The 14,041-nt window shown below is 42.6% G+C and overlaps 1 protein-coding gene across 4 annotated transcripts in view; it reads right to left on the bottom strand.

Annotated features, from left to right (window-relative positions):
* PPP1R12B (protein phosphatase 1 regulatory subunit 12B) overlaps positions 1–12,956 on the bottom strand; it is a 246,089-nt gene extending 233,133 nt beyond the window's left edge. For all 4 annotated transcript variants that reach the window (XR_002774006.1, XM_023514580.1, XM_023514579.1 and 1 more), the window contains exon 1: positions 12,522–12,956. Coding sequence is in view for 3 of the 4 variants with exons in the window: in XM_023514580.1 (XP_023370348.1) it covers positions 12,522–12,812 (291 nt within the window). In the remaining variant the exon portion in view is untranslated. The remainder of the gene's footprint in view (positions 1–12,521) is intronic.
* Between the last annotated feature and the right edge of the window lie 1,085 nt (positions 12,957–14,041).

Below are 14,041 nucleotides of genomic sequence, written 5' to 3' on the forward strand. Positions count from 1 at the left end.
AAAAAAAAAAAAAAGCGAAACTGCTATCGAGTAGGAAATGAGCCAAACCAGATTGGAAAGTAAAATAATCTAAGTTAGCTAAGCATCAGTGAGAAGTACTGCCTAAAAGTAAAGAAATAATCAGCCCATCAGTAATAAGGACATAACCTTCCTGCCCCAACTGTCAGGTTTAATTTTTTTTTTTGAGCCAGAGTCTCACTTGAGTGCTGTACCATCATAGCTCACAGCAACCTCAAATTCTTGGACTCAAGAGATTCTCTTGTCTCACCCTCCCAAGTAGCTGGGACTACAGGTACCCACCACAATGCCCAGCTATCACCTGGCTATTTTTAGAAATAGGGTCTCACTCTTGCTCAGGCTGGTCTCCAACCTATAAGCTCAGGCAATCCTGCCTTGGTTTCCCAGAATACTAGGATTACAGACGTGAGCTACCACACCTGGCCAGGCTTAATATTCTAAAATATAAACTCATAAATAATAAAACCATTTGAACTAGCCAGAAATGAGTTTTATGGTGTCTTGTCATATATTTTAGGCCCTAATTTAAAATGCAGCGATAGGCTCGGCACCCCTGCTCAGCAGTTAGTGTGCTGGCCACATGCACCAGGGCTGGTGGGTACAAACAACAACAAAACAGCTGTGCATTGTGGTGGGTGCCTATAGTCCCAGCTACTTGGGAGGCTGAGGCAAAAGGATCACTTGAGCCCAAGAGTTTGAGGTTGCTGTGAGAACCCTAGCCCTCTACCCAGCGTGACAGAGTGAAACTGTCTCAAAAAAAAGAAAAACATTTCCTTTTACACTATTAATGACTCATTTCTTGAAACACTTCAATATCACTGTACTTTCTTAGTTCTCCTCTGCAGTAGCTTCCTTAGCTTCCTGGTGCCTAATTACGACAAACTTAGTTGTTCAAAAACCCCCAAATTTATTATCTTAAAATTCTGGAGGTCAGAAGCCTGAAATAAGTCTCATTAGGCTGAAGTCCAGTTAGTCCAGTTGGCAGGGATGGTTCCTTTCAGGGAGGCTCTGAGATGAAAATCCATTTCCTTGCCTCTTCAGCTTCCAGAAGTCACCTGCATTCCTTGGCTCACAGCTCCTTCCTCAAATCACTTCCATCTCTTGTTTCCTTTATCACATCTCCTACTACTGATTCTGCTCTCTTGCCCACTTCTCATACATACCCTTGTTATTACATTGGGCTCACTTAAATAAATAATCTCATCTCAAGGGCCTTAAGTTAATCACAGCTACAAGATCCCTTTTACCATGTAGGGTAATTTATTCACAGGTTCTGGGGATTATTAGAACATGGACATCTTTGGGGGGCTATTAGTTAGCAGACCACATCCTCCAATGGCTCTAACTTGAATTTCTTTTCTGCTTTTTAGAGATATGGGGTCTTAATCTGTCCCCCAGGCTGGAGTGCAGATGCACAATCACAGCTCACTGCAGCCTCAAACTTCCAAACTCATCTGATAGAATTTCTGCATCCTCTGCCCACCACTCACTTGTATGCTCTGCTCTTCTCTCTATATTTTCCCCCTCCTCTTCCACACTCTGTTTCAGTTCTTACCTCTATGCTAACAGCCAAGTATCTCTCATCTTAAATAATAAAAAACTGTCATCTGAAAAGTGACTAGCCTTGAATCACACACATTCCTAAAGCATATTTCTACTAAGATGTCGTCAGAGAATCTCAGTTCGATAGTTACCTGAATCCTATTTCTGTCTAAATAACAGAATTCTTTCAGACTCACAGGCTAGAATTTTATTAACTTTTTCTCATCTCCACTCACTAATCTGGTTCTTTCATCTTTGCCCTTGCATTCATATGAAACCCAACTGCAGCTTCATAGTGCTAAAATACTGCTGTGGTTGGGTGATGGCCCTGTTCAAACCCATTAGAGCTCTCTACTGAGGACTCCATCAAGCCCCCTTGGCCTGATGTTTCATGTTCAAAGCCCTCTAGCATGTCATCCCCATTATCATCCATAACCCTTCAAACAAAATCACTAGGATTCCCCAGTGTCCTCTGCCTACCCACCACAATCATTCCTATTCCTTTGCCCATGTTGCTCTATCATCCTGGATTGCCTTCCTGTGTACCTCTGTTTAGGAAAACATCCTTTCTGGTGTATCACAGAACTTAACACCCTAAAAATAATTTTTCTTAATTTCTCTGTCTCCAAGCCAGACCATTAGTTCCTTGGGTTCCTAGAAACTTTACCATATACATACTGTTACAGAGACTTATGATCTACCATTAGGCATTCAATATTAGTTGTAAATTAAGCATCTAATAAAATCCCTAAATAGAAAAATATACTTGTATAAATGCAAATGATGGTGTATTATTAAAGTATCAAAAACTTTACTCCTAGGCAGTGCCTGTGGCTCAGGGAGCAGGGCGCCAGTCCCATATACTGAGGGTTGTGAGTTCAAACCCGGCCCCAGCCAAAACTGCAACAACAAAAACTTTACTCCAAAAGCATAGTGAGGTGGCTCACACCTGTAATCCTAACATTGTAGGGGGATTACTTGAGCTTTGGAGTTCAAGACCAGCCTGAGCAAGAGTGAGACCCCCCCATCTCTATTAACAATAGAAAAACTAGCCAGGCCTTGTGGCAAGCACCTGTAGTCCCAGCTACTCAGGAGGCAGAGGCAAGAGGATCACTTGAACCCAGGAGTTCGTGGTTGTCATGAGCTAGGCTGACACCACCACACTCTAAGCTGGGCAACAGAGTGAGACATGGTCTCAAAAAAAAAAAAAAACCTATTTAATGATACAGGAACATGATGACAAGGAAAATAATATTTATTTACATATATATGTATGTATCCCCACAATTTAATGAACATTCAGAAAAAAAGCTGAAAGGACTGTAGTAAAATATTAGCAAATTTATCTCTGAGTAGCCTAATTTTAAGTCACTTTCAATTTTCTTCTTTATACTTTCACTTTCTGATTTTTTTTTTTTTTTTAGAGACAGAGCCTCACTTTATGGCCCTTGGTAGACAGCCATGGTGTCACAGGTCACAGCAACCTCCAACTCCCAGGCCCACCAGATTCTCTTGCCTCAGCCTCCTGAATAGCTGGGACCTCAGGTGCCTACCACAACACTCGGCTATTTTTTTGTTGTTGTTGCACAGTTTGTCCAGGGCCGGGTTCAAACCCGCCACCCTCATGGGGCTGGCACCCTACCCATGGGGCTGGCACCCTGCCTACCTAACCACAGGCGTCACCCCTTTTCTAATTTTTTTTTTAACAATAGAGGCAATATAGTCTAAAGTAACATATATATATAGTGTTAAGAGCACTATCATCAGACTATCTGGGCTTGAATAAATCCTAACTCTGCTACTAATTATTTGCGTGACCTTGGGCAGTTTCTCTATCTCTGCAAAATCCAGATAAGAATAACTATTTCATGAGTTATTTTGAGTATTACATATGAGTCAATATATTAAAAGTGCTTAGAACATCCCTGGCTCAGAGTAAATACTAAATAAGTGGGAACCACTATTACTACCACTACTACTGCCACTGCTACTATTACTATTACTAGTATTATTACCAAGTCACTAAAGAAACATACTGCAGGCGGGGCGTGGTGGCTCATGCCTGTAATCCTAGCACTCTGGGAGGCTGAGGTGGGTGACTGTCTGAGCTCAGGAGTTCGAGAGCAGCCTGAGCAAGAGTGAGACCCCCATCTCTAAAACAGCCAGGCACTGTGGTGAGTGCCTATAGTCCCAGCTACCTGGGAGGCTGAGGCAAGAGGATTGCTTAAGCCCAAGAGTTTGAGGTTGCTAAGAGCTATGACACTACAATGCTCTATCCAGGGCAACAGAGTGAGACAGGTTGAATCCATGGATGTATAACCCTCAGATACAGAGGGCTGACTGTATATAGCCAGACGGCTATCTATAAACTGGAAGAGGATCCTCACCAAGAACCCTGCTGGCAACCTGATCTTGGACTTCTACCCTCCAGAACAGAGAGAAATAAATGTTTGTTGTTTATGCCACTCAATTCATTGTATTTTGTTACACCATCCCAAGATGACTACAACAGGGTACAAAGCAACAAGAACTCATACACTGGAATGCAAAATGATAGAGTCATTCTAAAAAACAGTTTGGCAGTTTTCTTACAAAGTTGAACATTCATTACCACATGACTCAGCTATCTCACTCCTAGAAATTTAACCAAATGAAATGAAAAATTATGTTCACATCAAAACTAATATGCAAATATTTATAGCAGCTTTATTTATAATTACCAAAAGCTAGAAATAATTCATATGTCCTTTAACTGGATGGATAAACAAACTGTGGTATATCCATATGGTGGAATACCACTCATCTATAAAGACTAATGAACTACTGACACATAGCAAGATAGATGATTCTCAGTGCAATATAGTAACAGATTCGAAAACACTTCATATGGCCTGGCTGGGCACAGTGGCTCATACCTATAATCCTAGCACTAGCCTAAACAAGAGGCAGACCCTGTCTTTAAAAACATAACCGGACATTGTGGCGGTGCCTGTAGTCCCAGCTGCTTGGGAGGCTGAGGCAAGAGGATCATTTGAGCCCAAGAGTTTGAGGTTGCTATGAGCTATGATGCCACAGCTCTCTATTGAGGGTGACAAAGTAAGTCTTTGTCTCAAAAAATAATAATTAAATTAAAAATATGTAATAAAAGGCTTTATACTATATGATTCTACCTATATGGCACTATGGTTACAGGAAAAAAAAAAGTTGATGAATGGCTGTCACAGACTGGGAGAGGGAGGAGGGATTGTCTGCAAAAGAGCACAAAAAAATGGGAGGTAATGGTTAATGTTCCACATCTTGATTGTGGTGGTAGTTCTACAACCTATGCAGTTATAGAACTCTACACTAAAAACAGTAAACTTTACTGTACAGAAAGTATATCTTAATATTAAAACATTTAAAAGAAAAAATAAACAGTCACTATTAAGTTGCAAATAAAACCTGTCCAATCCCTAATCTTCAGCAGAATTGTGCTTAAACTACATACATCAACATGTTGCCTGTTTAAAATACAGAGAAGACTCTAAAGGCCCAAATACCAACACATAGCACTCAGTAGGATAACTATAACTACTCTGCAAATAAGGAAGAAAATTTGGTTGAGGGAACAAATGAAAGTCACTTGTTTCTGTACTTCTAAAACAACAACAAAAAAAAACAAAAACCAGTCTAATTTCTAAATCTGACTTTGAGGTCCATTACTACACGGAAACTTCGGACTAATATATGGCAAGGGTCTAGACCCAACATAGTCTGATGCATCATATTAACCGATTTGAAGAGGTATCCTACTAAAACAACTCAGGATGGATGACTGTTTTTCTAGATGCAGAATAATAAAACAACTAACGGGACTGCCAAGGGTCCTGATGCTAAGTAGAATTTACCTATATTCAGGATATGGCAAAAGTAACTTCACAGATGGAACTGTGAGAGGAATAAATAATACTTAGAATAAAAGACAAAGGGTTAAGTTTTATTCTACCATAAAAGTTAGCACACAAAACATACTCTTTTTTTTTTTTTTTTTTTGAGACAGAGTCTTACTTTATCGCCCTCGGTAGAGTGCCATGGCATCACATAGCTCACAGCAACCTCCAACTCCTGGGCCTAGGCAATTCTCTTGCCTCAGCCTCCCAAGTAGTTGGGACTATAGGTGCCCACCACAATGCCTGGCTATTTTTTTGTTGCAGTTTGGCCGGGGCCAGGTTTGAACCCACCACACTCGGGATGTAGGGCTGCACCCTACCCACTGAGCCACAGGCGCCACTCAAAACATACTATTTCTTATTGAAATGAACACTCAGTCATCTTAGTCAGCTTCAGTGTCACCTATAAATTGCTAAACCTATCCTCTGCCCCTCAGCTCTCCCTATCTTCATCTCTCTTCCAGAGAAATATGTAATTTTAACCTCCCTAAGGCTATAGAGTCAGACTAATGCAACTCTAGAATAACAGAAGCTCATTCAACAAGTTGATTTTCAGTCTGGGGTACCTTAAAGCTCCAAATTTGGACCCTTGAGACCATTACAAATCAGCCTCAATTTCTGAGTCAAGTATGGAATTCCTCTTTTTTTTTTTTTTTTTTTTGAGACAGTGATGCCCTTGGTAGAGTGCTATGGCATCATAGCTCACAACAACCTCAAACTACTCTTGGACTCAAGTGAATCTCTTCCCTCAGTCTCCTGAGTAGTTGGGACTACAGGCCCCTGCCACAATGCCTCACTATTTTTATAGACGAGGTCTCACTGTTGCTCAGGCTGGTCTCAAAATCCTGAGCTCAGACGATTTACTCGCCTCAGCCTCCCAGAGTACTAGGATTACAGGCGTGAGCCACCTCCATTGGCCAAGTATGGAATTATTCTTTTCTCCTCATTCCCTCTCCAAATGAAGACAAATCAGACTGGGCTAGAGACAACATCTATCAATATTCCTTACCACATTCAGCACCAATTTAAGCAACAATACAGTATATGCTGAAGGAACAAGCAAGCATTCACTTTAACGAATCCTAGAAAATCTTTCTAAAAGCAAGTACCTGGTGGCACCCATAATAGCTCAGCAATTACGGCACTGGCCACAAGCTCTGGGGCTGGGGGGTTTGAACCTGGCCAGGGCTGCTAAACCAACCAACCAACAAACAAACAAAAAATAGCCAGACACTGTGGCAGGCGCCTGTGGTCCCAGCTATTAGGGAGGCTGAGGCAAGAGAATCGTTTGAGCCCAAGAGTTTGAGGTTGCTGTGAGCTATGATACCACGACACTCTACCAAGGGTGACAAAGTGAGAGTGTCTCAGTAAAAAATATAATTATAAAATAAATAAAAGCAACTGACTCACGCAATAGCCTAATAATATGGTATAAATCGTTTCTAAGAGCCTGTACATAGGCTTAGAGCACACACAATTACAATGGCAACGATACCAAGAGAGATGCTAATAATCAACCTTACTAAATAAAAGAATTTTTTTTTTTTTTTGAAACAGAGTCTCAAGCTGTCGCCATGGGTAGACTGCTGTGGCATCACTCACAGCAACTTCAAACTCTTGGGCTTAAGAGATTCTCTTGCCTCAGCCTCGCAAGTAGCTGGGACTACAAGCGCCCTCCACAATGCCTGGCTACTTTTTGGTTGTAGTTGTCATTGTTGTTTGGCAGGCCCAGGCTGAATTTGAACCCACCAGCTCCAGTGTATGTAACTGGTGCCCTAGCCTCTGAGTTATAGGCACCAAGCCAATAAAATAAATTTTTAAAGGTATCAGCCACATACAATTAATGCACATTCCTGCCTTATAATGTGTATATATAAAATGAAATGGGAATTCCTTTGTGAGCATGCAAATGCCTTCAATGGTTATATAAGCAGATTAAGACCTTGTTCATTAAGAACTCTAGGACACTAAATGCACACACACCAAATCTTAATTTAGTTACTAAAATTCAGTCTGTATCAGTTTCCAAGGCTTTCATCAGAGCTGATCTAACCTTTGAGATACTTCTTATCCCAGTCTATTTCAAGTCTTATTAATAGGCCCCCTGGAGCTTGTTATCTCTGACTCAAGCACCTCGTGGTCTCAGCAAAAGCTGCCAAGAAAGGACTCTAAGTCAAAAGTAGCATCAAGGCACCACAACCTGCTGTGCAAATTGTCTACCCTGACCTTGCGAGAGGAGGAGAAAAACCATCCCTCAGTGTTATCTGGGGGTTTCTTTCAACATGCCATGATGATAATCCATAGTTGGTTAAGTGGCCATGGTTGAAACCAAGGAGAGAAGGAAGCAATTACCAAATAATTCATATCATGTTTATAAAGTAGATGGCCATGGCATCACAGCTCACAGCAACCTCAAACTCTTGGGCTTAACCAGTTCTCTTGCCTCAGCCTCCCAAGTAGCTGGGACTGCAGGCGTCCACCACAACACCTGGCTATTTTTTTGGTGTTGTTGCAGTTGCCACGATTGTTTTAGCTGGTCTGGGCTGGGTTCAAACCCACCAGCCTCGGTGTATGTAGCTGGCGCCCTACCCACTGAGCTATAGGCACCACCCAAAATAGATGGATATTTTAACTAAACAATTCAGATAACTTTACCACTCACCCTCCATTTCACAGAAGGAGAATCAGTCCTAGAGTTGATGGTTCTGTTACTGGTGGCTCCAGTCTTACATTTTGAAAATAATCTCTTTTTTTTTGAGACAGAGCCTCAAGCTATCCCCCTGGGTAGAGTGCCATGGCATCACAGCTCACAGCGATCTCCAACTCCTGGGCTCAAGCGAGTCTCCTGCCTCCGCCTCCCAAGTAGCTGGGATCACAGGTGCCCACCACAATGCCTGGCTATTTTTTTTTTTTTTTTTTGGTTGCAGTCATTATTGTTGTTTGGCGGGCCTGGGCTGGATTCAAACCTGCCACCTTAGGTGTATGTGGCTGGCGCCTTAGCCACTTGAGCCACAGGTGCTGAGCCTGAAAATAATCTCTTATGGAGTTTATTTATAATAACCATGGAGACACACTGTAACTCTCCAGAAACTGATTTTTTTGTATTTTTTAATTGTATTTTGTATTTTATATGTATTTTTTTATTTTTTTATGTTTTCTTTTTTCTTCAGAAACTGATTTGTAAGAGAGTTCCTAAACCAATAAAGGCCCCTTGTCTTGGTTCGAAAAGATGGTTTCTCAACACAAGACCTCAAATCTTTGAGCAGCTTAACCTTAAGCTAAATCTGTCTAGTATTGAATATGCCTGTACAGTTCAACTCATTGCCAGCCCTATAAATGGGAATGCCTACATTGGATTTACAAATGTTAAAAAATAATTGCATAAATAAAAATAAGTAAACTTCTTTGGGCGATGCCTGTGGCTCAGTGAGTAGGGTGCCAGCTCCATATACCAAGGGTGGTGGGTTCAAACCTGGCCCTGGCCAAAAATAGCCAAGCACTGTGGCAGGTGCCTGTAGTCCCAGCTACTCAGGAGGCTGAGGCAAGAGAATAGCCTAAGCCCAAGAACTATAGGTTGCTGTGAGCTGTGACGCCACAGCACTCTACTGAGGGCGACAAAGTGAAACTCTGCCTCTAATAAATAAATAAATAATTGCATAACTGCTGTTGCCATTTCCTATTTCAAGACATTACTGAATGTGAATAGTATATTAACTGAGAAATGTTACACTTCACAATCTAGGGTGGTAAGTAAAGAGAGAAAGAAGAGAATCAAGGTGGTCAGTCTCAAGAGAAGGAGTTGGAATGTTACTTGATACGGGAAGGAGATCTACCATGGATAATTTCGAAGAAGGTGCTTTTCTCAGGTGATATTAAAATGTGTATGGTAAGGACCAGACTTAGCTAGCAGCATCATCTTAAGAGAAACAAGGCTACTTACCAAACTACACGAAGAAAAACATGCCTCAATAGAATAGTGATTCAAAAAAAGATAGCTAAGAGTAGAAAGCTGGATTCTAGGGCAGCACCCGTAGCTCAGTGGGTAGGGTGCCAGCCACACACACCAAGGCTAGAGCGTTCCAATCCAGCCAGGCCAGCTAAAACAGCAATGAAAACTGCAACAACAAAAAAATAGTCCCAGCTACAAAAGAATCCCTTAAGCCCAAGAGTTTGAGGTTGCTGTGAGCTGTGACACCATGGCACTCTACCCAGGGCAACAGCTTGAGACTATGTCTCAAAAAAAAGAAAAAGCTGGATTTTGGATTCTTTTGAAGCTGGATTCTTTTGAAAGCTGGATTCTAGGATTCTATTTCTCTATATTCTATAAACCCATGGAATGATTTCTTCCAGAATCCCGGTATCAATCCCCTTCATAGGCTCAGCGCCTGTGGCTCAAGCGGCTAAGGCGCCAGCCACATACACCTAAGGTGGCAGGTTCGAATCCAACCTGGGCCCACCAAACAACAATAAGGGCTGCAACCAAAAAATAGCCGGGCCTTGTGGCAGGTGCCTGTGGTCCCAGCTACTTGGGAGGCTGATGCAGGAGACTCGAGCCCAGGAGTTGGAGGTTGCTGTGAGCAGTGAAGCCACGACACTCTACCCAGGGGCTCAGCTTGAGGCTCTGTCTCAAAAAAAAAAAAAAAAAAAAAAAAAATTCCCTTCATATCTTAAATACACTGGAAAAATAAGAACTCACCTTTCCAAACAGTGCAAAAAGTTTAAAATTTGATGTGGTTCTCTTAGCTTCTCTCTTATTTTACATTCAGATCCTTATTAAGTAGGATATAGTGCTCTGCAATTTAAATCTAAAAAATCCATGTCAATGAGCAACTTCTGTCTAATCTTGCACAAGTAACGATTTTTCTGAGCATCAGTTTCCTCATCTGTAAAATGGGAATAACAATACCACCTACTTCTGAGAACCACGGCTGAGAATCATAAGGTAAGGGATGAAATCATTTTTACACAGCAAAGCACTATACTGCCTGTATTGTGAGGCACTGTTGGGAGCAGGAAAAAATGGATACAAAGTAGGACGAAAAGAGTAAAAGTTTCTTCCACTGGAAAAAGAAGGATTGAAAATAAGATGAGAAATAATTTTAAACTACTGGTTAAATATATTTAGGAAAGTGCTTTGACATTGTTGATGGAAAAGGAGCCATTTTCTGTAAAATGATTTAAAGAGGTTTATTCTGAACCAAATTTGAGGACCATAACCTGGAGCCACACCCAAGAAGCAATGAGCAAGTGAACTCCCAGTGGTGGGGTTACAGTTTGGTTTTATACATTTCAGGGAGACAAGAATTACAGGTAAAGTCATTAATGAATACGTGGAAAACATACATTGGTTTGGCCCCAAAAGGTGAGACATTTCGAACCAGGGGCTTACAGGTTATAGGTGGTTTTAAAGATTCTTTAGCTGACAATTGGCTGAAAGAGTTAGGCTTTGTAGACCAGGAGAAAGCAAAAAGGAATGCTAAGATAAGAGTCTGTTCACTCAGTGAGGTGGCTCATGACAATAATCTAACACTCTAGGAGCCCAAAGGTGGAGGATCACTTGAACTCAGGAGTCTGAGACCAGCCTAAGCAAGCTAGAGACATGTCACTACTAAAAATAGAAAAATTAAGCTGGGTGTTGTGGCAGGCACCTGTAGTACCAGCTACTAAGGAGGCTGAAGCAGAAGTACTGCTTGAGCCCAGGACTTTGAGGTTGCTGTGAGCTAGGCACACATGGCACTCTAGCTTGGGCAGCAGAGTGAGACTCTTGTCTCAAAAAACAAAGGGGGAGGGGAAACAATAAAGAAAAAACAAGGAAAGGGGGGTTGTCTGTTAATCAGGGACAAACTACCAGATGTCCTGCCTATCCTTAAACTTATTAATGAGTCACAAAGAACATCTCTAAGAAGGGAGGGAGACATGATGTAGTATGTCTGATCCCCTTTCTCATGGCTTGGCAACTCAGTTTAGGGGATTCCCTTGGCCAAGAGAGGGTCCAGTAGTCAGCTACTGGGAGCAAGGAAGCCTTAAGATTTTATTTTAGTTCACAACATAAAGTTGAATTAGAAGTGGGTTCTCATGCCAACACATTCTTTGCACAGACGGCAGAAGAAAGATTAAGAGTGGGTGTCCAGCTCTCAGCTCACCAAAATAGCTGATGAAGTTCCATTTGGGGAGAGAGAGTGTAGTTAGTTATGACAGTCAGTACAAAGTACACACAGATTATGGTTGCATAAGGTGAGAGAAGTAAAGGTGTTATTACCAAGCATAGATCATCTACAATCCACATACTGGAGCTATATATAGGGCATGTGATCTCTATAGAGGGTTTCAGAATAAGAGAAAAATAGAAAGGCTATTTTGTACGTATCAGACAGAGGCAGAAATAATTCAATAGCTTAGTTCTCTATAGGAAGCATTTGGAAAGTAGCACGGATGGGAAGAAAATAAGATACCCGTAACAATGAGGTCAGGGGCGTTCCAGGAGCTATAGCCTGGAGGAGGCAAACTGTTTTGAAACACCACAAATCAGCAAAACAAGAGGTGTGGTTTTGGACCTGCTTGCTTCAACCCAGCTTAAAGATTGACTCTTTAAGTGATCTAAGATATTCTATAATGTGGATACATAAACAAAAAAATGGAATTTTCTGAAAAGGCATTAGACAACTGACACCATGTGTATGAGTGACACGGTGTACATACAAGACAACTAAAGATAAGTGAAGATACAAATCTATAGGGATAACACCAAATACAAAATCATCAGTAACCATGACAACCCAAGTAGGTGGAGGGAAATACAAACACTGACCAGGCTGCCGGATGACACTATTCCTTCAGGGACAGACCCTGGGGTCGGAAAAAGACTTGATTAGTGGAGGAAGCTGGCCAAGAATGAAACCGATTAGCCCACAGGGACAGTGTCCATACAAGAGAGCTCGGAGGTGACACTAATACTCTCCATGGAGTGATTCACAGGGTCACAGGCTCATGCATAGGGAGATTGGACGCCTATAAAACGGAGACGGAAGTTACCTGGTGAAGGGCTGTCAAGCCGTCCACGTTGACCGTGTTTATGTCGGCACCTCTCGCCAGAAGCTTTTTTACCTCGTCCGTGTCCCCGCTAGAGCAGGCAGCTAGGAAGACAGCACCATCCTCGAAGCGCACCCTGGGGCTCCCACGCCTCGTCAGCGGCTGCCGCCCCGCGCCTCGTCGCTCCGCGGACTCCTGCTCTGTCAGCGAGCCCCGCCAGCGCCGAAGCTGCTCTGCCCGCCGCATTCGCGCCGACTCTGCCCGCTTCCCTCCCAGGTGCTCCAGCTCCGCCATTGCTCTGGCCTTGGCCGTTGCTGCCGAAACTACCACAACTAGATTGCTGTTGCGGCTCTGGTAACCGCTGCTACCTCCCTCAAAGCACTTCAGCCGGGAGCAGAAGGCGGAGACCCCCTCACCGCCATCTTTACTCCTCCAGCTACTAGTACCGCCCACACGCTCCCTTTACTTCTATGCGCAGGCGCTGCCCGGGCCTCAGGTCGTCACGGGACATGTAGTAGATGGCCTGCCCTAAGGGCAGTTCGTGGCGCTAAGGGAACTACAATCCCTGGATGCATCGGAAAAGAGGTGAGGACTGGCTGCGCCCTATTTTGCCTGGGACCCAGCGGGGTCACCTTTGCCCTAAAGCTGGATTTGTGTCCTGGATTGGCGTCAGCCTCTATCGCTGAGCATTTTGGGAGTCGTAGTTTCTGACTGCTAGCTCATGTTAACTCCATAATTATCACATCAGTCCTTTAGAGTGAAAAGGGGCAGTAATTACTTCTATTTTCTTATTTTTGGTTTGTTTTGAGACACTGTCTAACTGTTGCCCCAGGTTAGAGTGCCGTTGTATCATAACTCACAGCAACCTCAAACTCCTGGGTTCAAGTGATCCCTCCTGCCTTAGCCTCCCGCAGTGGCTGAAGGGAGGCACCCACCACAATGCCGGTTAATTTTTTCTCTTTTTGTAGAGACGGGTTCTCACTCTTGCTCAGGCTGGTCTCCAACTCCGAAAGCAAGCCTCCCACCTCAGCCTCCCAGAATGCTAGAATTGCTGGCATGAGGCACCATTCCTGGCCGATCTCTCCTTTTCTAGTAGGGAGAACTGGACATAAAGAACCTGAAAGACTCAAATCCATGTCCTGCTTCTAAATCTGGCGTTTTATTAACAGGTGTATTAATCACAGTGAAAATGTGAATGTGCGTGGGAAGGAGAAGGGTACATACGCATATAGTATGTGTTTTCCAATACTCTCAACATGGACCCTTATTCTTGATTTTAAAAATGATACCTCCAGCTGAAGTGAAAAGAGCTTTAGCTTTAAAGGCAAAATGAATTCACATCCATAGACAAATTACTTGATTTAGCTGAGTCTGTTTTCTTATGTGTAAAATGGGAATAAAGAAACCTCACAGGGCATTCATGTGTATCAAATAAGATAGTATATGGAAGGATACTTATCCCTACCACATATCAGGCTCCTTATAAATTTTAATGACCTTTCTTTCTCCTGCTTCATCTACTC

This window comes from Otolemur garnettii, unplaced genomic scaffold, assembly GCF_000181295.1.
Source record: "Otolemur garnettii isolate 467f Iridium unplaced genomic scaffold, OtoGar3 scaffold00055, whole genome shotgun sequence".
Taxonomy (NCBI): Eukaryota; Metazoa; Chordata; class Mammalia; order Primates; family Galagidae; genus Otolemur; species Otolemur garnettii.